A 26,070-nucleotide genomic window follows, 5' to 3' on the forward strand; every position below is an offset into this window, starting at 1 on the left:
ATTAGGGTACTGTTTTCCACTTGGTATTCCACTGTTTACCTGGCATTAATTCCCCTTATTTGGGTGTTTGGTCACCCTAGTCAGCACTTCTTTATTCTCCTACCATGGGGCAGGGGATATAGAAGCATAGCCAGTCGAACAAATAGGCTGAAAAATAGCTTCTATCCGTGGGCGGTCAGACTTCTGAATGCAATATAACACCATAACTATTTAGTATGATAGACTTGCAGGGCCAGCACAATGTGCAACATGTCTACACTGGTGCAATATAATATAATGTAATGTTATGCACATATATGTATACAGGATTGTGTGTCTGTTAGTATGATCTATTGGGTTAGGGTTTCTTTCTTTCTTTAACTTATGAGTTATTGAGCTGTATTTTGTGTTTTGGGGAGGCTGTACTAATGGAGGCTCATCCAATCTCATTATACACATGTTGTACATTGACAATAAAGGTTTGAATTGAATTGAATTGCTGCTGGAGGGGATATGTTCTGGTCTTTTTGTTTCCTCCCTAGCAGTTTTGTTATCTCTTTTGAATTGTGTGTATATATGGTTTATTTTTGTGTTTTTATTGATGGCTGATTTATCTGAATGCCAAGCTTCCAGGAATTCCTTAGCATTTTTGACTTGGTTTGGTCTAGGATGCTCATACATTCCCAGTTGAAACTGTGGTTGAATCTGTCCATGTGTCGTAAGATTAAGAAGTTTTCATCCCATTTCCTGACTGCTAGTTGGTGCTCATAGGTATGTTATGCTAGTCTTCTGCCTGTCTGGCTTACATAGTGGCTGTTATAATCCTTACACCTTATATTCATTCCTGTTTTTCTTCTTGGGTTTATGGGTCTTTTGACTTAAGATGTTCTGAAGAGATTTGGTTATTTTGTGGTTTAATTGGCTTGGGAATAGACTTATCTTTTTATAGGGTCTCTGTTACTGAAGAAATGGCAGGAAGAGGGGAGGGAAAGCTATCATTTGCCATTCTCTCTATAACTATTGTTACAACAGCTAGAGAAAAGGAAGGAAAATGCTTCATGCTGTGGCTATGGAGCCCTACAGCATTAGAAAATTAGGAGTGAGTAAAGGGTTTGAGGAAAACATAAACTGCAGGGGCAGGAGTCTTTGTCCTCCCAGCGATATTATCTGGACTGTGACAGGTTCCTGGGCTTTTAAAAATAGCTGGCCTGAGAAATACCAGAACTGTTTGTGATTTTGAGGAAATCCTCTTAGTTATTCAAGTTGTATCCTGAAACATGCATTGGAGACATGGGATTGTCTTGAATGAACTATACTGCATGACCACCATGTTTACAAACATGTTTGTTTTATTAGATACTATTTCCAATATCAGCGGGATCTAAAAGAGTCCTTCTGGTTGATGCCAGTTCTCCTGTTCTGTATTCATACATAAAACTAACATGCTTATTTGACTGAGTGAGACAGCATTAGTTAAGGAAGATATGCCAATCCTAATAAAATGGAATAGTATAAGTAAAAGATTAAAAAATAACGGCCTATATATGTTACCTCTCTTTTCAAGTCTTCCATTTTTATAAAAATAACAAGTAGAATAGAATAGAATAGAATTTTATTGGCCAAGTGTGATTGGACACACAAGGAATTTGTCTTGGTGCATATGCTCTCAGTGTACATAAAAGAAAAGATACGTTCATCAAGGTACAACATTTACAACACAATTGATGATCAATATATCAATATAAATCATAAGGATTGCCAGCAACAAGTTATAGTCATACAGTCATAAGTGGAAAGAGATTGGTGATGGGAACTATGAAACGATTAATAGTAGTGCAGATTCAGTAAATAGTCTGACAGTGTTGAGGGAATTATTTGTTTAGCAGAGTGATGGCCTTCGGGAAAAAACTGTTCTTGTGTCTAGTTGTTCTGGTGTGCAGTGCTCTATAGCGTCGTTTTGAGGGTAGGAGTTGAAACAGTTTATGTCCAGGATGCGAGGGATCTGCAAATATTTTCACGGCCCTCTTCTTGATTCGTGCAGTATACAGGTCCTCAATGGAAGGCAAGTTGGTAGCAATTATTTTTTCTGCAGTTCTAATTATCCTCTGAAGTCTGTGTTTTTCTTGTTGGGTTGCAGAACCGAACCAGACAGTTATAGAGGTGCAAATGACAGACTCAATAATTCCTCTGTAGAATTGGATCAGCAGCTCCTAACTTAAGCATACTCCTTAAGTATGTATTAGAATGAGCAGTGATGGTTGTATTCTCCTAATTTCTCATAATAACAGAGTTGGAAGGGACCTTGGAGGTCTTCTAGTCCAACCCCCTGCCCAGGCAGGAAACCCTACACCATTTCAGACAAATGGTTATCCAACATTTTCTTAAAAATTTCCAGTGTTGGAGCATTCACAACTTCTGCAGGCAAGTCATTCCACTTATTAATTGTTCTAACTGTCAGGAAATTTCTCCTTAGTTCTAAATTGCTTCTCTCCTTGATTAGTTTCCACCCATTGCTTCTTGTCCTTTCCTCAGGTGCTTTGGAGAATAGTTTGACTCCCTCTTCCTTGTGGCAACCCCTGAAATATTGAAATACTGCTATCATGTCTCCCCTAGTCCTTCTTTTCATTCAACTAGACATACCCAGTTCCTGCAACAATTTTTCATGTTTTAGCCTCCAGTCCCCTAATCATCTTTGTTGCTCTTCTCTGCACTCTTTCTAGAGTCTCAACATCTTTTTTCTCAACATCTTTCTGGACCGGGATTCCATATGCACAGTCACTCATGCTCTTGTTACCTCTCGCCTAGACTATTGCAATGCTCTCTACATGGGGCTCCTCTTGAAGAGCACCCGGAGGCTCCAGTTAGTCCAGAATGCAGCTGTACGGGTGATAGAGGGAGCTGTTCGAAGCTCCCACATAACACCTATCCTGCACAGGCTGCACTGGCTGCCTGTGGTCTTCCGGGTGCGCTTCAAGGTGTTGGTTACCACCTTTAAAGCGCTCCATGGCTTAGGACCAGGTTACTTACGGGACCGCCTACTGCCACCGTGTGCCTCCCACCGACCCATGCGCTCTCACAGAGAGGGACTCCTTAGGGTGCCGTCAGCCAAGAAATGCCGGCTGACAGCCCCCAGGGAAGGGCCTTCTCTGTGGGGGCTCCCACCCTATGGAACAAACTTCCCCCGGGACTTCGACAGCTTCCGGACCTCTGGACCTTTTGCCGCGAACTTAAGACATCTATTTTCTTGCGCAGGACTGGCCTAAAATTTTAAAACTTTAGCTGATTTTATGGGCTTTAATTTTTATCAGTTTTTTAGGGTTTTGAAAATGTATTTTAATAGTTGGGCCAAATTTAAGTAAGTTTTTTAGCTATTGCTTTTAATTTGTATAGTACATGTCTTGATTGTTGTTTTATTTGGCTGTTAACCGACCTGAGTCCCTCGGGAGAAGGGCGGTATACAAATTAAAATATTATTATTATTATTATTATTATTATTATTATTATTATTATTATTATTATTATTATTATTATTATTATTATTATTATTATTATTATTATTATTATTATTACATCGTGGCGACCAAAACTAAATGAAATATTCCAAGTGTGGCCTTACCAAGGCATTATAAAGTGGTATTAACACTTCACGGGATCTTGATTCTATCCCTCCATTTATGCAGCCTAGAACTGTGTTGGCTTTTGCACACTGCACACTGCTGGCGGATAGTTAAATAGTTATCCACTAAGAGGACCCCAAGATCCCTCCCTTACTACTATTGAGCAGGGTACCACATATACTGTATCTGTGCATCTTTTTTTTTTTTTTTTGCCTAAATGTAGAATCTTACTTTTTTCACTGTTGAATTTCATTTTGTTAGATAGCGCCCAATGATCAAGTCTGTCAAGATCCTTCTGTATCTTGAGCCTTTTCAAAGATGTGTATCTACAGTATCTACCTGCATATAATTTTTCGTATGAGAGGAAGATATATGTGAATAACTATGCAAATTGTGTTTCTCTGTGTGTGTCTAGCCAAACTGGAAGTGGGAAGGGGTAGATTGTGCTTTTTGCATTGTACAGGTAGTCCTCCACAATTGGGACCAGCAACTTGGTTGCATGTATATTTATTATTTTACTATAAAACTTACACCGATGCTAAAAGAAATACTAACTAAAATCATATCATATCATATCCAGACTGTTACATTCTCCCATAGAGTGTCTAAATTTGTTTGCCAAACCTTCCCCTGGGCCCCTGACATATAAAGCAGCAATTGCAACAGGAAGATTTAATTAAATTCAATAAAGTAATTACAAATCCATGCTTGTAAAATGAAAAACAGATGCTTTATGGTTACTGATGGGAGCAGTGAATCAATAGCCCTATATTTATTTGCCATTTGATTATAATATTTAATCATGCAATCATGAAGTTAGAAGGGGCCTTTTAGACCTTCAGGTCTAACATCTTCCTCAATGTCAACACTTAAATGAAAGATTCTTAATAGAAAGCCTCTACTTGAACATACCCAAGATAAGTTTCTGGGCAATTGTTTCCACTATCAGACTGCTCTTACTGTCGGAATTTTTTAAACCTCTTATTCAATCAGAATCTATTCTGAACTTGAAAGTAGCTGAAATCCATATTTCCATGTTTTGGATGTAGAACAATGACTCATCTTTACCTTCTTCTCTGTAATGTTGCTTGAGATATACAAAAAATGCTATTGTGTCCCTCATCGGTCTTCTGTTCTCAAGGCTAAATATTCCAGTTCTTTCACTCTTCTCAAATAACTTAATTTCTAGCTCCCTGATTAACTTAATTGATCTTCTCTGAACCTCTTCTGATTAGTCTGAATGCTTCTTAAAGTAGGGTGCTAAAAACTAGGCACAAAACTCAAGTTGGCATCTGATCAATGCAGAATAAAATGGAACTATTATTTCTTGTCCTTTGGCAGCTGTTATATGTCTACATGTGTTCTAAAATTCCACATACTTTTTTTGCAGCTACATCATGATGCTGACACTTATTTGGTTTGCAATCAATATTATTTCAAAATTGTTATAAGCACTTCATTACCAAATTAGGTATCCCAGATGCTACACCTATGCATCTCATTTCTGTGTGAAGAGCTTTGCAAGTTTCTTGAATTTCATTCTTTATTTTTACCTATTTCTCTACCCTATAAAGATAATTTTAGATTGTATTCGGGGCTGTTTTTTCTTGCTTTTTGTTACCATGCTTACCCACAGGGACAAATTCTATTACTTGTTTTTTTCCCTATGGAGCGTTGCTTCTTCTGTCAACTCATGTTGTAGTACTTCCTTTGTCTGTCTGATAAGTCTTTATCTTCATGACCTGAAGTATGTCCATTTGTTGCTATAGTTCAGTGGTGGCAAATCTTTTACCCACTAAGTAAGCTTTGCATGTGCACATGCCATCTGTGCTAACACACAGCTCCTCCCCTGTGTGTTGTGTGTGCAATTGCACCATCTTTGCATGCTTGTGGTTTTCACATATGCAATGCACACATGCAAATGCCATCTTTGCATGCACCTGCTGCTCGCATATACTCTCGTGCACGTGTGCAAATACGCACACATGTGCAGGAGAGCTTCGAAGACCAGCTGGGTCCCCTGAATTGCACACATGCGCACCAGAGGCCCGAACACCAGCTGGGGTGCATGTACATGCGCAGCTGCAGGTGAGTTGGGCAACAGCTTGCATGCCCGGAAAGATGGCTCTTCATACCACCTTGGGCACGCGTGCCATAGGTTCGCCATCACAGCTATAGTTCTTACTACTTATTCAACCACAAATGACACTTTATATTTTCTGCAAACATTTGCCAGAATGTTTCCACGCAAGAACATGAACATACCACATGGCGTGCATAGCTTTGTGGTATGTTTTTGTTCTTACCTGAAGTGATAGCTACAGATTCCTTTCCATATGACTTCAGTTTTGCCAGTAGAAGAGAATATATGTGGTTCAGGGTTGAACTACCTATTTGGTAATGAAACATCTGCAAGCAAACAACCAAGCTCAGAGAGCACCAACAACATCAGTTTTATGTTATAAAAACCACGAGTAGAAGGTGCCCTACTTTGTCTGGATTTTTTATTTTTTTTTTGTTCACCTTCTTCCCTTCTTTTTGTTCCCTTCTCAAGTTTTCCAGTGAGGGGAAGTTTGAAAGGGATTTCCCCTTAAACTCTTTTGCTGTTGGATCTCTGTTCTCAATTCATTCATCCATTAAATAAAATGTGTTTCTTGTTTTACCATAGATTAGATAGCTACTTTTAAAGCAAGCATGGAAAAACATTGGGTTTCTATGATATAAGCAGTAATTGATATAGGAATTTTATTTACATTTGGGTGCCATCATGAAGGGTAATTTTATATAGATACTTATATAAGGTGGTATTATGTAATATTGCCTGCTTGCTAGGCTACATGGGAAACGAAGCCTAACAACATCTAGAATATTTGTGTGAAGACAGCTTGAGTTTATGAGACTATTCACTAGCTGAAAACATTCCAACAAATTACAGAAGCAAATAAAATATCTTTTTTTTCTCCCCTCCCCCCTCCCACTCCTTCCCCCCTCCCTCCAAAACCCCCCTCCCCCCCGACTTCCCGGAGCAAACACAAGGTATAGTTCAATAAACAAACAGTCATACATTAAATTTTTTAAAATCTAACACAATTATAATCCTTCTCTCTCACATAACCTGACTTCTTCCATTAAAATCAAAACGTCCTTCATTCAAAGGCAATCTGAAATTTCTTAATCCGATATCTATTTTGAATATAATCAATCCAGTTCTTCCATTCATTTAAATATTTTTCTTGAGTACTGTCTTTCAAGAAGGCTGAGATTTTAGCCATCTCAGCCAAATTGGAAACTTTCAATATCCATTCTTCTATTGTGGGTAATTCTTTTTTCTTCCAATATTGTCCAATCAACAGCCTTGCTGCTGTTATTAAATTCAGAATCAATTTAGTCTCAATCACTGTACAGTCCGTTGTTATTCCCAAAAGGAAAAATTGTAGGAACTTTATCTTCTTCTTCAGAACATTCTGCATAATCCACCAAATTCTTATCCAGAAAGACTTAATTTTCTTACAAGTCCACCATACATGAAAATATGTAGCATCATCACAATTACATCTCCAACATCTTGCTTGCATATCTGGATACATACATGATAATTTTCTTAGGATCTAAATGCCATCTATAAAACATCTTATAAAATTTTCCTTAAATTCTGCGCTATGTAAATTTAATATTTCTAACCCAAATTTTTTCCCATGTTTCCAACATTATTGGTTCTTGAATATTCTGTGCCCATTTTATCATACAATCCTTTATTAAATCTCTTTCAGAATCTATTTCTACCAACACAGTATACAATCTCTTTATATGCCCCTGGGTTTGATTTCTAATTTGTTTAACCAAATTTTCTTCATTTTGAATAATACCAATTTTCTGATCTTCTTTCCATCTAACCTTTAACTGTCCATATTGAAACCAAGTATAATTCCTCTCTTCTTCTTTTAATGTATCCAAAGATTTTAGTTGCAGATTTCCCCTCTCATTATATAAAAGATCTTTATAAGTAATCATTTCTTGTTCCTGTTCTATATTTATATTCTCTACTGCGTGCCGAGGACTTGCCCTATAGGAATTTTATAATTTAACTTATAATAATATTTTTTCCAGACACACAGAAGAGAAATTCTCAACACATGATTCTTAAAAGCTTTATCTACTTTCTTATCATACAATAAATATGCATGCCAACCATATAATAAATCATAACCTTCTATATTCAAAATCCTTTCCTTCGTCAAATTAAACCAATCACTTATTACTGAAAGAACAACTGCTTCATAATACAGTTTTAAATTAGGCATTTTTAATCCTCCTCTTTCCGTTGTATCTTGCATTATTTTCATTTTGACTCTCGCTTTTTTCCCTTCCCATATAAATTTATTAATTCCAATCTGCCATTCTTCCAAATTTTTGTCTTTCTTAATTATTGGTATCATCTGAAACAAGAACAAGAATTTAGGCAAAACATTCATTTTTATAGCTGCTATTCTCCCCAACAAAGATAATTGTAATTTTTTCCAAGTATTCATTTCCTTCTGAATTTTTTTCCATAACACATCATAATTATTCTTATACAATTTTACATTTGATGAAGTAAGAAAGACTCCTAAATATTTAACCTTTTTTACAATTTCAAATCCTGTTATTTCCTCTAGTTTTTCTTTCTGGTTCTTAATCATATTTTTGGTTAACACTTTTGTTTTATTTTATTCACTTTAAACCCTGAGTCCCTTCCATATTGATTAATTACTTCCAACAAATATACACTCGAATTTATAGGCTGAGTCAACATAACAACCAAATCATCTGCAAATGCTCTGACTTTGTATTCATGTCTTCTAATTCTAATACCCTCTATCTCCCTTAACTCTCTACAAACAAAACATCTTAATTTGGTTGTGGATTAAGAACTGTTCATGATCATTGTGTATACCAGTAGTTCTCAAGTTATGACCACAACTGAGACCAGAATTTCAGTTGTTAAGCATGGCAATTGTTAAGCGAATCATACCCAATTTTATTACCTTTTTTTGCCCTGGTTGTTAAGTGAATCACTTGCAGTTGTTAAGTTAAATAACCTGGGTTCTGCCATTGACTTTGCTTGTCAGAAGTCGTCTGGGAAGGTCACAGAGGGAAGTCAAATGACTCAGCGACAATGCAATTATCATAAATCCATGTCAATTGTGAAGCACCCAAATTTTGATCACATGAACATGGACGTACCATGATGGTTGTAAGTACAAATACTGGTTGTAAGTCACTTTTGCCAGTGCCATTTTGAATGGTCACTAAATGAATAGTTGTAAGTCAAGGACCAATTTTAATGATAGTTAGAGAGTACTAAAACCCTTTGTTCAATACAGTCAATTGTAATGTGTATACATTTTTTACAATAACACAGAGGAAAAATGTTGAATTTGAATTTTTAAAAAATTCAAATGCTAACGTAAAGCAATCACATTTATCTTCATTATGTTTTTAGCCTGGATGTGTAAATACGACTGAAGTTGATATTAAAAAGTCTTCAAGAATGAGAAATCCTCACAAAACAAGAAAGGTATGTTCTTATCTTTAGTAATTATTACATATAAGCATATTTTGCTTTCCCTTATAGTGAAGAAATCCATTATAATAATTCTGGGTATATACATGGATTGAAAATTCTTTAAAAAATAAAAACAGGTTTGGATTTATTCTAGAACCGAGTATTTTTTCCCCCAATGGAATGAATGCTTAGATTTTTTTATGTTTAGAAAAAATATTCTCCAGCCCTTTACCAATTCTTCATTCTGATTTAGCAAGCTCAACCCTTTTGAAAATAGCATAAACTGCTCTGGATCATCTCAGTAGGAACCATCCTACTGTTCACTTCTTCTGTGACAGCAAATGCAATATTGGTACATGACCTTTCAATAAATGGTTCCTGCACTTGTGACTCGACTCTCACCTCTATCTTGTTCATCAAGAACAGATCTATTTAATCATGAATGTCACCATCGTGAACACCTGCTGTAAACTCAGGAACTGCAACTCCTGATATGGCTAGTAACTGCTTGGTCAGATGTTACAGCATGGATATTTCCAGTCATGGTGTTCATGAAATTTTTCTGGTGATAGTAATTATACATCTGAAACAAATATAGCAGGTGTGAGTTCCAGCAATATGGCTATAGAGGAACTGGCCCTTGATTTAGTCTCTGAATCATCCTTTTTTAAACAAAATTAGAAAATGCAACGACAGAGAGAGGTTCCCAGTCCTGACTACAAAACTATCCAACATGAGAATGAAAAAGTGGTGACATTTTCAGATATTAGAATTAAAACTGCATATTTGTTTTGCTGGATTAGGGTTTCACTGTATTGTAAATTTTTGAATGAAATAAGATGGCAATCCAAAATGCAATGTGGTTCAGTTAAAGTATTAGTGTGTTTAAACCAATAATTAGTTTTGTTACAGTAGGTTATAATGACATTTTGGCTGCTGTATATGTAAAAGAGTTGTGCCAAGAATTAGTCACATCTCAAATGTTTGGCATATCCTGAAGATGTGTACAAATAACAGGCCATTACAGCATTTGTAACTTTAAAAAAAATTAGCCCACAAGCACAACAGCTGTTTCTGGATCTCCAGATAGATAGAAACAGCCCCACACTAACCATCAACCTCTTCCTTATTGATGTAAGTAATGTTATACAAGGCACAAAAATGGAATAAGAAACAGTAAGCCAAACAACTTTAAGATGTGAGATAGGAAAATGGGGTTCCCTTAAATCTGTTTATACCAATACCACCCACTATACCTTTCTAACCCTGCAAACGATACTTCTTCCCCTTACATTCATCTGTTACTTTATACAAGGAGAATTTATATATTACTTTTGTTCTTTGAACGTCTTATTTCCCCCCCAGACACACACTGTTCAACTTACTTTTATCAATCAATCAAATCTTTATGCATAGACCAGCAAATAAAACACTAGAGTGTTCACTTTTTCACTTCATCGTTGTACCAATAATTAATGTTAATATAATTCATGTTTGTAGCTCAGGGTTGAAATGAGGGTCCCTGGTGCTCTCTGAGTTTGCAGATGTTTCATTACCCAAACTAGGTAACATCATGAGTGAAAATGCCCTTGGCCACACTTCCACCAATTGCTTCAGCAGAGATGAGAGTATAAGAAGGCCTCAAGTCACCAGCCCCCTTCTTCAGTGGGAGCACAACCCTATTCAGAGTAATGCAGGGCCAATGTTTTTGAATTATCTAGTTCTTTACTGATGAAGTGTAACTCTGTCCAGGGTTTGTTTTGCCTGATCTGATGTGGACATTCAGGACTTCTACACTATTTCTGATTTGGTCCAAGGTAGCAATGTACACCTGAAATTCATTCACATATTGATAAGACCTCACTCCAGGCTGACATTTGACTTCTTTCGGTGATCTCATGTAGATGTTGAGCAATATAGAGAAGAGCACTGAGCCTTCTGGAACTCCTCATGGCGGTACCCATGGGCTTAAATGCTTCTCCTCATGACCACTGATGGAACTGCATAGGGATAGCAAAACTCTGTTGTTTTATTAACATCTCTCTTCTACTTTTATATGCAGTCTGTTTATGGATTACAGAATGATATTCGAAGTCATAGTCCAACACATACACCAGTGCCAGAAACAAAACCTCCCACAGAAGAGCAATTGTGTCAAGAGGTTTGTGAGACTATATTTATTTGATTTACTCACCCATGTAACAAAACAAAATGCTGAACTTATCGCATTCTGAAAAATCAAAATATAAAGCACATTATGTATTACTTTAAAGGAATGCCTGGAATATTTTGAAAATGTCAGAACTGAAGGAAATGCTGCATTCTGTCAGAATACATGGCAGACCAGATCCATAATGGCTAACCGCAGAGGGCTGCCAGGCTCTTAGTCTGATGTTGCTCTATGCAGATAGCAGAAGAGTTTTGGCTGAGAGTGTTGGAAGCAAGTGGGGAAAACATAGATGGGAGAGAAAAGGAATGTCCATCTGGGAATAGCATTGTTTTCAGGGTTTGATTCACAACACACTTAAATATAATACAAGGTGCCATATTTTTACCACCATCACCAGTTGCTTCCATTTCATGCATTTTCCTAAAAGCATTAAAGGTTATAATTTTGACCTACAGTGTATGTGCCCCAATTATTCTCATGGAGCAATCCTTAGACCAATGAACCATACATGTTTTATTGCAAACCCAATATTTCAACAGTTTTCCATGAGCTACAAAGCAGTGTGGACTGTTAACGTATTTTATGGTATGATCCAACTGTACTTAGATACTTGAACTTCTGAGTGATTTTTATGCTCAGCCTTGCTTTGAATCCTGATTTTAATAAATATTATGGAACACATCTGTATGTATGACTATAGGTGTAATGAAAGGGGGGTTGTCTTCTTAGATTGATGATAATTCAATTATTCAAAATTAAACATATTTGTATCATAAATACAGAATAATTACAGTACCCAAAACTACACGCATTTTGTATCCTTTTCATTTTAATGGATGTGGATCTGCAAAAATCCACATCCTTTTAGATTTAATGGCAAAAGTCATTTCAAAATTACTGACCCTGACTGCACTGTTATGAGATCTTTACTTGAGCTGGATTGTGCCTTCTCTTGACTTAATTTATAAACAGATCAATGCATAAGGTCTCATGGCTTAGCATGAGTTCATATAAAATGCAACATTTTCCTTAGGCTAAATTTATCTCTGTTTACTGTAGACTGCTTTTATCAGTTGTTTGCTTTTTTGCCTTTTGTAGATAAAATATTGGCAAATGCAGCTAGACAGACATCGGTTAAAAATGTCAAAAGTTGCAGAAAGGTACGTATATTCCCATGAATTTGGTTAAAGTAAAAAAGCTGCCATTTTCTGTACTCACAAAAAAAGAAAAAAATGGGAGGGGAAGGGAGCCAATTATTAAATGAATGATTCCAACATAACTGAAAAAAATGTATTTAGTTAGGACCTTCCTTTGTAAAATTCTCAACACTCTTTGTAATAAAAACATTGTAAAAATGTGTTTTTTCTAGTCTATTAACTTATACTGAGCAGTATGTGGAATACGACCCTTTCCTACAGCCATCTGATCCTTCTAATCCTTGGCTATCAGATGATACTACTTTCTGGGAAACTGAAATAAGGTATGTTGGGGATAAATTTGGTCTCCCCCCCCCCAAATAAATAACAGCTATTCAGCAGCATTAGTTTTTTTTAAAAATCAGATTGCAAGAAAGAAGGAGAAGTAATATTTTTCACAATGTTTCTCTGTTAAAGGTTTTCCTTAGTAAAGGACAATCAAGGATTACAGCAGGGACCCAGTTTTTATATTTCTAAATTCTCTTTTGTCTGTGTTATCAAGCAGTGCTCTCTCCCTAGGATTAGTTGCTAGTGTGAAGCAAGGGGAAAAAAAACCCCACGCATATAGGCTGGAGGAATTGCACCATGCCGAAAATAGTACAGTTTCCATATAACCACCCGTGTGAATGTGCTAACAACAGAGGCCTAATAATAGTGGAACCAAATACACTAATAGGATTATTTTTCTTGGCCAAAATGCTGAACTGAACTGATGCTGTGTAGGAGATTAACATTCTTTGAACTTTAGCATGGGGAAAAAAAGCTTTAGTTATCGGCCTGTACCATAGCTGTAGCGCGGCACATATTTACTGCAGTTAAAGTAATATGCAGTTGAAGTAACCCCCTTATGTGATTAGATTACTTTGCATGGCCTGCACCATTCTTCTCCCAATAGCAAGGCAGGTACATAGCCAATCGAGCTATTTTAACAAGTCTGAGAGATGGTTTGTTTGTTTCCTTTCAGCAAAGAGCCAAATCAGCAAAGAGTAAAGCGATGGGGTTTTGGCATGGATGAAGCTCTGAAAGATCCGGTGGGAAGAGAACAGTTCCTCAAATTCCTGGAGTCTGAATTTAGTTCAGAGAATTTAAGGTTAGGCTTTCCCTCCACTCATAGATATCTGAGCTGTCTAAGGAAATAGTGTAACCGGGATGAATCTGTTATTTCTCCTCAATGTGCTCAGCAGAGCCCACCTGCCCCACCCATGGGAGTTTTTAAATGAGGCAACAGCAGGAGTCCAATTTCACATCTGGCCTAGCTTATACAATCCTTCTGGGAGGACCTGAGTGATGTTTCCACTTCTCTTTTCCCGGTTAGGAGAGTATAACCAGTAAGTAATCTGTCAGAGGGGAATTGTTGAGCCTTCCTGAGAATATGTATTATTTTGCCAGGGATCATTATCATCATGTTAATAATGCATAATTATTATTTCTTTCTGAGGCTTAGAACAAGAGTAATAAAAGAAGAATGTATTTAAGATCAATGTTTCTACCTGCTTTGTGAAGCCAATTTTCTTTCTACTCCCTGTTTAAAAGGAATTTACTCATTCTGGAGAAACTTTAAGTATAGGGTGATTTGGTTGAAATAGCATTTTCCTAGAATCTCCTATCTATGGAGATTCTCAAGTCATCCAGGTCATGGTTGTCCCAAAGGTGCTTTTTTTCAAAAGGCAACTGGACTTTCTTAGTTTTTTTTTCCCCTTGAAAACATTTCTCTTCGCATCCATTACAAAGCTTCATGAATGAGAAGCTTCTTGGATGAGAAGCAAAATGTTTTCAAGGGAAAAAAAAATTAAGGAAGTCCAATTGCCTTTTGAATAGGACATTTCCCTAGGCCTAGAGTGAAGCTGTTCAATATATACTTTGTCCCACTGATGAATCCTGGACAGTAGAGTAACCTTTAATGTAGTAGAAGAAGCTGTTAAAGATATCAGCCATGTGGCTATGCACGTTTGGGTGCCTCCTTGTGGTTTTTTTTCTAAAGATGTTAGTGATCGAAGGGCAATTTCTTAAGGATATAGATAGAGTTTTATTGCACCAGCAAACAAACGCTACCGGCATATTATTTTAATATAACATTAAAAAAATCTACTTTGAGTTTCAGGGATTCCTAAGGGTAAGAAAAATAATGAGATGAATGTTGAGATTAAGGAAACAGAAATTTGTAGAAATGCAGATGTTTTGTTTGTAGAATGGAGTCATAAAAGATTTGAAATTTGCTGATTCACACTGATAATTGTATGGATACCGCACCAAATATACATAGATTGTGACATATTATTATAGACTCATAGGGTTGAAGGGTTCCTGGAGGTCTTCTAGTTCAACCCCTGCCCAATGCAGGAATCCTCAAGCCAGACAAATGGCTGTCCAGTCTTTTCTTAACTATTTCCACCCACCTCAGGAGCCAGGCTGTTCTCTTGTTTAATGGCTCTCCCAGTCAGGAAATTCTTCTTTATTTCAAGTTTAAATTTTCACTGAAAAGCTTCCACTTGTTGCTTCTCATCTAATTCTTAGGTGCTATGGAAAATAAATCCACACCCTTTTCCTTGTTGCAGGCCTTCATATATTGGACAATGGCTATATGTCTCTCCATAATCTTCTCTTCTTTAGGGTAAACATACCAAATTCCTTTAATTGATGTTGTTTGTAGGATTGAGCCTCAAACCTCACTATCTTTGTCAGTCTTCTTTTCACTCGGCATCAATGCCATATATGGGCATGATGTGGCTTGGTGGGCGTTGCTTGGTGGGCATGGCAGGGGAAGGATACTGCAAAATCTCCATTCCCACCCCACTCTAGGGCCAGCCAGAGTTGGTATTTTCTGGTTCTCCGAACTACTCAAAATTTTTGCTACCGGTTCTCCAAAACCTTTCAGAACCTGCTGGATTTCACCCCGATACACACAGAATAAAGTTAAAGGCCAATAAAATTTAGCCAAAAAAATCAAAGATTAGTTCTTTTCTGTTATGGCTTGGGTTCTTCTTTATCTTTTGATAATGCTTGCAATGTCATGTATTTCTCAAGATAAATTTATCTTCCTCTGCCCTTTTGTCCTTAGGTTATTCGCTATTTTCTAATTGTTCCTTGTCCTCTAGGCATGACAGCTCTTTATCCAAATCCAAAACAGCGTATTTACTGAAAAATAAGAAAATGCATGACTCACTTGCCATTTCTTTGTGCAGCAACAATTCCTCTATTTTGAGTTGTTTGCAGCATCTGTTGTTCATCTGAGACTCAGACCACTTCTTTCGATGCTTCTTTGACTTGTTCTTACTCTTGGCCTCAGCTTTGTTGTTATTTTTCATTATTATTTGGATTGTCCATTTTCATTCCAATATGTGATTACTGCCTATGTAACTCATAGGAAAAGGAACATAGAACAATAGAATTGGGAGGGACCTTGGAGGTCTCCTAGTCCACACCCTATGCTTGAGCAGGAGACCTTATATCATTTTAGTTAAATGGTTGTCCAATCTCTTGTTGAAAGACTCCAGTGATGGAGCATCCACAACTTCTGAAGGCCACTTGTTCTATTGGTTGATTGCTTTCACTGTTAGGAAATTTCTTCTTAGTTCTAGGTTTCTTCTCTCCTTGGTTAGTTTCCATTGATTGTTATTTGACTTGCCTTTTAGTACTTTGGAAAATAGTCTGACCCCCTTGTCTTTGTAGGACCCTTTCAAATATTGGAACTCTGCTATCATGTCTCCCCTAGTCCTTCTTTTCATTAGACTAGACATGCCCAATTCCTGTAACTGTCCTTTGTATGGTTTAGCCTCCAGCTCCTAATCATTCTTGTTTGCTCTTCTTGCCAGAAAAATGAATAAACATTGATTCTCTTGCCACAATATGCTCTGAAATCAGGCAGGCATGGCAAAAACCGTAGGAAGCTTAGAAGTGGTATCCTTAAGTATCTGTTTCCTGTCTTCCTTCTTTCTTATAATTTTGATGGATGCTGGGTACAGGTTCATATATGATGAAATGCAGCTCCCATATCTTCACTGTTATCTTACAATGTCTTTAACCATAAATGTTAGGACCCCATTCCACTGCATGAACGATCACCACTGCTGAATTTTTCTTGGTATCAAGTTTTGTTAGGCATGAATTTTGTTTATAGGTGGGTATCTATTTCTTAAAATGTAAAATCAAAAAAGACAAAACCTGTCCCACACACCTGATAACTACTCTTAGCACAGCATTGCTGAAATCACAGATGGTGTTTGTCTTCTTGCCTTCCCAACTGGGAGTACCATAATCTTATTGGAAGGCCAGCTGGATGAAGATGCAAGAAATCTTTTGCTTGATGAATACTCCATGTTAGAATGACTAACTGGAGAGTCAAAGAGAGATCAGAGGCCTTGATTGAATATTGTTACTGACATATTCTTGTGAGCTGAGAAGGTTATTTAAGGTTGATTACGTGAAAGAAATTGTTCTTTGGTATGAACTATCCTGTTACATACTTTAAATAGATATTTAAATATTGACTTGTTTATACTGTGATTTTCTACACAGTTTTCTGCACAAGAGTAATTATATTCTTCTAAACCAAACTGTCAGTTACTTAATCCAAAGAATTTTAATCCAGTGACATACTCTTTACAGTCAGTGCATTGGCTTAGTGGAATAAACAAGAGGGCAAGCTTTATTTTTCATTGCTTCTTCTACTCTCTGAAGCATTGAAAATTATTTGGATGGGGTGGGCAACCATGACCTGTGGACTTCAATTCCCAGAATTCCTGAGCCAGTCGTGAGGTCCACAGGTCATAAAGTTGCCATAGTTGCCCACTCCTGGGTTAGAATGTTAAAGGTATAAATCCAGGCACACTGATTCTTAGCACCTGATGTCCTACTAACCACAGATAGTCAAGGATTTACTTCTTCTTCCTCCCCCTCCCCGCCCCCTCCTTTCCTCCTCCTCCCCCTCCTCCCCCCCCCTCCTCCTCCTCCTCCTCCATCATCTTCTTCCCACAAGTGCAGGGTCTGCTTTTTTCAGATCAACCCAAAGGTTGCAACAGGAATTAGCCTGACATCAATGGCTGAGAGAGTGTGACTGGCATTATCCCAATGGCTTTTGTGCATAAGGCAGGACTAGAATGCATAGTTTCCTGGTTTCTAGCCTGGGGCTTTAACCACTACGTCAAACTGAACCTCATCTTGCACACTTACATGTAGAATGTCGGGTGTACTGATCTAGGGATTAAAATGACATCTATGACAGAGGGCTGCAAAAGACCAAAGAGATGATGAAAATTGAGCACACTGCCTTCCATGAGTAGACGTATTCAACAAGGAAAGAAGGCAAACCCATCACTAGATAGAATCCACTTGTTCCCATCTGACTGATGTTTCATATATCTTTTCTTGGCCTATCAAATTAGAATCCTAAAGAAAACTCTATAGAGAGGATTTTTTTTCAAATCAAACACAGTACCTCTCTTATATTGAAAAATCCTATGTTTAGTGTTGATTAATTGTGGATTTACTTAAAACCATGGCTATTTACAATGCCACAATGATTATAATACTGAAATTTCTGTATTTTTATACTACATATTGTCCTGTCTCTTAGTTTTAAAGTATGATTATAGATTGTGGAAAAGAATCACTGAATACAAAATGAGCCAATATTGCCTTTAGTTCCCATATCTATAACGATAGCACTGATAGGTTCTGGTGTTTTGGTCAAAACCAACATGTGTTGCCTTGATGCACATATAAAAGGGGCAGGCTTTAATCACAACAATGCAGCTTTTTTTTAAAAATCATTTGTCCACTTCTCCTGAATTGTCTCTGGCCACAAGATATGCCTAATAAATAAAATAACAGTGCCTTAAATACAGTTGCCCTGACATTGGAGATGCATGTTCAGCGGCTTTGAACTCCCAACTACTGTAAGATAGTTGCACACATCAGTCGCTGCAAATTCTGACATGTCTATAGAAAAATTACTAGCTCCTTACTCTGAAGTTATTTATCGATTGAATTTTTGAGAAAAAAATATACTTTAAACATCTATTTAAGTTAATATTTGGAGTTATTTTTGAAACATCTCAAAAGTAATGTGAACATGGACGAGAACTATGAATGAAAAAAAAACACCCCACACCACAAATATGGATGAGAAATGGATTTATCTATCTCACATTAAAGTGAAATGAGACCCTAGAGAGATGATGTAATGCTTTTAGGCTTCTACATGTATTTTTAAAGGGATATTTTAAAAATCAAACCAACCTTTCAAGGGGATTCAGTATCCAGTCCATTACTGCTGTTTGCCCATTTTCTTATACAGGTTCTGGTTAGCAGTAGAAGATCTGAAGAAGAGACCCATCCGTGAGGTTCCTGTTAGAGTACAGGAAATCTGGCAGGAATTCCTTGCCCCTGGAGCACCAAGTGCCATTAATCTAGACTCAAAAAGTTATGACAAAACCACACAGAATGTGAAGGAACCAGGGCGATATACATTTGACGATGCTCAGGTTGGTATAACTATTTGTACAGATATGTACCAGTGGTGTCTTGATGGAGATATAGAGTGAAAAACTGTTTCAGACTTTACCATTCCTTTTCTAATATATTCCAGATCTGTATTTAACAAAGAGCACTATATGTATGCAATATGCTACAAAAACCAGCTTAAATTCTGTTTTAATAATTTGCCCACTAACTAAAAATAGGTTTGCGCCAATAAAACCTAGATATAATTTCCCTGAATCAACAAACTCTTGTCTAATAATAAAGGTTCTTAATAAGCATACAATATACTGTGGTTTATAGGCTAACTAAGTCCATTTACATTCTAAAAATAACTATGTAAGTAATGGAAATATACTATAACTCTCCCCCCCCCCCCCGTAGCTAGGTGCACATTGATCCTAACCAACAAGTCAGCTCCTAAAGTTTTGGGAATGGCCACAGAACTATTCCAAACTAACTTTTAATGCAACAGAAGGTGAAAATATGATGAAGGCAGAGTAGTGTCATAGTAATGGAAGCCCTGCCTCTTCTGTACAGATGATAGAGCTTGTGTCAAGATGCCACAGTGCTGTTTTTGTCACTTGTTCTGCCTTACCTTTCTGAGAATCTTTCTGACTAGGGAAGAATTTGATTAAACTGAAATAATTCAATTTAATTTAAAATGAAATCAGTGGTGAAATCCAGCCGGATCTATCTGGCTGGCACAAACCAGTAGTGCTGGTGGTGGGAGGCTCTGCCTACCCACCATGACATCATTACATCCCATTTATGACCTTCTTCGCACACGTAGAAGGCTCTGCATGTGTGCAGAAGAGGCGTGCGCGCTCCCATTCCCGAACCGGCAGCGAAGGTAAGTGGATTTCACCGCTGCATGAAAAAACACCCACACCACAAATATGGATGAGAAATGGATTTATCTATCTCACATTAAAGTGAAATGAGACCCTAGAGAGATGATGTAATGCTTTTAGGCTTCTACATGTATTTTTAAAGGGATATTTTAAAAATCAAACCAACCTTTCAAGGGGATTCAGTATCCAGTCCATTACTGCTGTTTGCCCATTTTCTTATACAGGTTCTGGTTAGCAGTAGAAGATCTGAAGAAGAGACCCATCCGTGAGGTTCCTGTTAGAGTACAGGAAATCTGGCAGGAATTCCTTGCCCCTGGAGCACCAAGTGCCATTAATCTAGACTCAAAAAGTTATGACAAAACCACACAGAATGTGAAGGAACCAGGGCGATATACATTTGACGATGCTCAGGTTGGTATAACTATTTGTACAGATATGTACCAGTGGTGTCTTGATGGAGATATAGAGCTGTGAAAAACTGTTTCAGACTTTACCATTCCTTTTCTAATATATTCCAGATCTGTATTTAACAAAGAGCACTATATGTATGCAATATGCTACAAAAACCAGCTTAAATTCTGTTTTAATAATTTGCCCACTAACTAAAAATAGGTCTGCGCCAATAAAACCTAGATATAATTTCCCTGAATCAACAAACTCTTGTCTAATAATAAAGGTTCTTAATAAGCATACAATATACTGTGGTTTATAGGCTAACTAAGTCCATTTACATTCTAAAAATAACTGTGTAAGTAATGGAAATATACTATAACTCTCTCCCCCCCCCCGGTAGCTAGGTGCACATTGATCCTAACCAACAAGTCAGCTCCTAAAGTTTTGGGAATGGCCACAGAACTATTCCAAACTAACTTTTAATGCAACAGAAGGTGAAAATATGATGAAGGCAGAGTAGTGTCGTAGTAATGGAAGCCCTGCCTCTTCTGTACAGATGATAGAGCTTGTGTCAAGATGCCACAGTGCTGTTTTTGTCACTTGTTCTGCCTTACCTTTCTGAGAATCTTTCTGACTAGGGAAGAATTTGATTAAACTGAAATAATTCAATTTAATTTAAAATGAAATCAGTGGTGAAATCCAGCCGGATCTATCTGGCTGGCACAAACCAGTAGTGCTGGTGGTGGGAGGCTCTGCCTACCCACCATGACATCATTACATCCCATTTATGACCTTCTTCGCACACGTAGAAGGCTCTGCATGTGTGCAGAAGAGGCGTGCGCGCTCCCATTCCCGAACCGGTAGCGAAGGTAAGTGGATTTCATCGCTGCATGAAAAAACACTTTCTTATCTTGACAAATGCTCTTTGGCTTAACATTACATAGGTCAGATCTGTCCTAATCTGATTCCTTAGTGTTATGTCTTCGGCTCCCGAGCCTGGCCTCTTGGCAGAGAGTGACTCAGAGAGTCGGGGGAAGAGCCAACAGGGCTTCCCTCTGCAGGACCTTCCTCTCTGGCTCCACTCTAGGTTTCAGAGGCATGCCAGGTGGAGGAGATGATGAGGCCTCATTCTCCCACACCTTCCCCCTCCCAGGCAACCCTCAAGACCCAGCTGCTGACAATCAATCCTGGTTAAATCCCAGGCATCACAGAAAGGAAAGATGGGAACAACAAAAGAAGGGGTGGGGCAGGCCTAGAGAGTGCTGAGTCACGGACCCATACCCCACAGGGTATAAAAGTAGAAGGAGCTGCTCTATAGCTTCATGTGATGGACAAAAACTGACTCTTGGAAACTTTGGCTGCAATATTTCGAGACTAAGAATTTGGCTTCTGGATTTCTGTTTATTTCTGAACTCTTGGTTGCTCCAGCAACGAACTGCAGTTACTCTGGCTTCTGAGGAGATAAGAGAACTTGGCAGGCAATCTCAGGTTCGTTGCCAGAACTGATATCTGTCGTAGGAATAAATTGCTGGCAAATATAGTCAGCTCGCGTGTCTCCTTGGTTGTGGTTGCAGGGGACAGAACACTTAGGAAAGAAAGACTCTCAATTCCATTTGGTTCTTTTACTAAAAAGATGATGGCTACAGTAAAATCAGGCTAGCTCCCATGCTCAAAGAATTCAGAAAGGTTTCCTTCATTCAAAGTCCTCCCCCGTGTCCAGTCGTTCTTCAGCCAATTAGAACTCGCTGAAGTGGTTTGAGAAGGCTGAGATGTTTTGGGGTAATCAACATTCTTTCCCAGGGTCCCTGGCCTTGGATTTTGATGCAAACTGGTTCTGGGCTTCTCTGGTCTTTATCATCTGCCATTCCCCCATCTCCCTGTTTCCCATCATACATACACAGCTTTATTGCCCATCTATCCTCCCCCCCCCCATTCTAGTCTTTGATAGTAGGATGCCTGTGAGGTATCAAGCCATGCCTGGATGATCTGACATCTGCATATTAATCTGCAAAGAAACAAATTCTCTACAAAAAGTCAATTTTCATAGATGTTCTTTCAGCCAAAATATTGCATATTATTGAGCTTTGCAATAGCAAATTGTTCTGAAATTGTGTTATCTTGCTTTGGATCTGGTGTGTTTATTCTACCCCAATATGTTACATGCACAAGAAACTGAATACAAGGAAAAGGTAGGACCTGACTTCAAACTATAAAACCTGTAGTTTACTCACATAGTTTTCAGATACAAACTGAACAATTGTTTTATAAAAAGCAAGCTACTTAATTAATCCAAATCACTCTAAATCACTTTCACTAACAATTATTTATTTCCTCAAATGAATTGGAGAATCATACCCAAATTCAGTCTTCTTCAAGTGCACAAAGTAAATCAACTTAGTAGTGCATTTTGTAACTTTAGTAGTTGAACTTTAGGCAGCTGTCCAATGTCTTGAATTTTATCTTCAACTCATAGTAAATTGGCCAGAGACATTGGCTGCAGCTGCCTGCATCTTACTGACAAGGCTCAGAAATGTAGGGTGACACAGATTATTTAAAAATGCATCTGAATTTTTCTACTTGCTAAAATCTATACAGAAAACGCTAATAATTTTTCATGCCACTAGATGGCTGTCTAGATACGTATTTTCTATACCAGCTGCCTTGTTGGTCTCTGGTAGGTTTGCATTAGTGGAAGTGATTGGATAGTGCTGTGTTTCTCAAACCTGACAACTTTAAAATGTGTGAACTTCAACTCTTGGAATTCCTCAGCCAACATGTCAAGTTGTCAGCTTGTCAAGTTTGAGAAACACAGTTCTATCTTTGTTTTTCTGAGATACAGCTTTGTAGTATCTCAGTTTAAGACCGTGGGATGATGTGAACTGTGTGCTTGAGCACATTTGTTTTAGTAGCTGTGTTATATGAAAAAAATATCAGCTGGCAGCTGTCTAAACAGAAGTGCTACTGTTTAAAAATGAAGAGGTCTTTTATGTACTTTTTATCCAGTTGCACCTTTAAAGATTATAGAAATCCTCAAATGTTGACTTAGTGGGTGACTATTTGGAAGCAAGACTTTTCAGTAGCCATTTCCAAATTACACTATCATTTGTTATCTTTTCAGCACCAGGGAAATACTTAAAAAAAAATCTCTTAGCCTTTTAATGCTTTGTATCTTTATCCTGCTGCTGAGTCTTTTCTTCCATTTTATTATATGACGTCTCTTTTAGCCTCTGTTTCTGTTACTGGATTATTTTATTTATTTTATAATTATACAATACTCTGTATTCTTACTAATTTCAAAGGCTCCAAGAAACTACCTGACTCTGTGGTTTCTTCTCCAAATCCCCAAAACTTTTACCTTAGATTGTCTATTGTAGACTCACCCCATTCCTAAGAAGTCTGTAAGGGGTGCATAAGCGCACCAACCTGCCTACCATCCCTGTCCTAATGTTTTCTTTTATTCATACCCTTTACATGTGTTTATAATTACGTTTACACTTGTATCTGTCATAAAATGCATGCTTGATGAAAATAAATAAATAACATAAAATAAATAAAAACTTGCAATACAATGACATTAAAAAGAGACCCATGGAACTAGAAACCCAAATGTACCAGCATCCAAAACCTCTACAAAATATTTTATTTTATTTATTTATTTTATTTAATTTTTATACCGCCCTTCTCCCGAAGGACTCAGGGCGGTGTACAGGCATAATAAAAACCAGCAATACAATATACAAATTTAAAATCCAATTTAAAAACTTATTTAAATTAGCCCAATGATTAAAATTTACTCTACTAAAACCCCATTTAAAATTAATAAATTTAAAATTTAAAATCCCAATTTAAGCCAGCCCAGCTGGATAAAAAGGTGAGTCTTGAGTTCGCGACAAATGTCCAAGGTCAGGAATTTGGCGAAGCCCGGGGAAGCCTGCTCCAGAGTGGGAGCCCCACAGAGAAGGCCCTTCCTGGGGCCGCCAGCCGACATTGTTTGGCGGACGGCACCCTGAGAAGTCCCTCTGTGGGAGCGCACGGGTCGGTGGGAGGCGATGGTAACAGCAGGCGGTCCCGTAAGTACCCAGGTCCTAAGCCATGGAGCGCTTTAAAGGTCATAACCAACACCTTAAAGTGCACCCGAGGCCACAGGCAGCCAGTGCAGTCTGCGAGGAGCGGTGTTACATGGGAGCCACGTAGCTCCTCTATCACCCGCGCAGCTGCATTCTGACTAACTGAAGCCTCCGAGCGCACTTCAGGGGAGCCCCATGTAGAGAGCATTACAGTAATCCAAGCGAGAGGTAACGAGCGATGAGTGACCGTGCATAAGGCATCCCGATCAAGGAAGGCGAACTGCCGGACCAGGCGAACCTGGTGGAAGGCCCTCCTGGAGACGGCCGTCAAATGATCTTCAAACGACAGCCGATCATCCAGAAGGACACCCAAGTTGCGCACCCTATCCTTTGGGGCCAGTAACTGCCACCAACAGCCAGCCGCGCTGCAGCTGACTGAATCGGGTGCCGCATCCACAGCCACTCCGCCTTGGAGGGATTAAGCTTGAGCCTGTTTCTCCCCATCCAGACCCGTACAGCCTCCAAACACCGGGACAGCACTTCAACAGCTTCATTGGGGTGGTCCGGGTGGAAAAGTACAGCTGAGTGTCGCCAGCGCACTGCTGGTATCTCACCCCAAACCACTGATGATCTCACCCAGCGGCTTCATGTAGATGTTGAACAGCAGGCGAGAGAATCGACCCCTGAGGGACCCCACAAGTGAGGCCCCTCGCGTCGACCTCTGCCCCTGTCAACACCGCTCTGCGACCGGTCGGAGAGATAGGAGGAGAACCACCGATATACGGTGCCTCCCACTCCCAATCCTCCAACCGCGCAGCAGGATACCATGATCGATGGTATCGAACGCCGCTGAGAGGTCTAATAGGACCAGGGCAGAGGAATATCCCTTGTCCCTGGCCCTCCAGAGATCATCCACCAATGCGACCAAAGCTGTCTCCGTGCTGTATCCGGGTCGGAAGCCGGACTGGAACGGGTCTAGATAGACATCTTCATCCAGGTGTTGGGGCAGCTGTCGCGCCACGGCATTTCTACAACCTTCGAAAAAAAGAGAAGTTTGGAGACTGGACGATAATTAGCCAAAATAGCTGGGTCCAAAGAGGGCTTTTAAGGAGGGTCTCACCACCGCCTCTTTCAAGGCGGCAGGAAAACCCCATCCAACAAAGAAGCGTTGATAATCCTCTGAGCCAGCCTCGTGTCACCGCCTGAGTGGCCAGTACCAGCCAGGAAGGGCACGGGTCCAGTAAACATGTCGTGCCGTGAAGCCTCCCCAACAACCTGTCCACGCCCTCGGAGCCACAGGGTCAAACTCATCCCAAATGTGCTCAACAAGACGTGCCTCCTCTCCTCGCTTGATCATCCCAAATTCGTCCAGACCGTCCCTCAGCTGAACGATTTTATCGTATAGATAACCACTAAACTCCTCGGCTCGTCCCTGCAAAGGGTCATCCCGCACCTCCTGATGTAGGAGAGAGCGGGTCACCCGAAACAGGGCGGCCGGGCGGTTATCTGCCGACGCAATGAGGGTGGAGGCGTAGGAGCGCCTCGCTTCCCTCATTGCCACTAGGTAGGTCCTAGTATAGGTCCTAACTAGTGTCCGATCAGCTTCGGAGCGACTGGACCTCCAGGTGCTCTCTAGGCGTCTTCTCCGGCGTTTCATCTCCCTCAGCCCCTCGGAGAACCAAGGGGCCGGACGAGATCTACGCCGGGTCAGAGGCCGCAAAGGCGCGACACGATCCAGGGCCCCGGCCGCGGCCTGCTCCCAGGCCACGACC

At 39.0% G+C, this 26,070-nt stretch overlaps 1 protein-coding gene across 1 annotated transcript in view; it reads left to right on the forward strand.

The window, feature by feature from the left end:
* The window catches only part of RGS7 (regulator of G protein signaling 7), a 202,254-nt gene that overhangs the window by 163,476 nt on the left and 12,708 nt on the right, over positions 1-26,070 (forward strand). Inside the window, exons 10-15 of the mRNA XM_058165755.1 lie at positions 9,079-9,153; positions 11,204-11,302; positions 12,410-12,471; positions 12,681-12,791; positions 13,472-13,597; positions 18,803-18,989. Coding sequence (XP_058021738.1) covers positions 9,079-9,153; positions 11,204-11,302; positions 12,410-12,471; positions 12,681-12,791; positions 13,472-13,597; positions 18,803-18,989 — 660 coding nt within the window. The remainder of the gene's footprint in view (positions 1-9,078; positions 9,154-11,203; positions 11,303-12,409; positions 12,472-12,680; positions 12,792-13,471; positions 13,598-18,802; positions 18,990-26,070) is intronic.

The sequence above is a fragment of the Ahaetulla prasina genome, chromosome 1 (assembly GCF_028640845.1).
Source record: "Ahaetulla prasina isolate Xishuangbanna chromosome 1, ASM2864084v1, whole genome shotgun sequence".
NCBI classification, from domain to species: domain Eukaryota; kingdom Metazoa; phylum Chordata; class Lepidosauria; order Squamata; family Colubridae; genus Ahaetulla; species Ahaetulla prasina.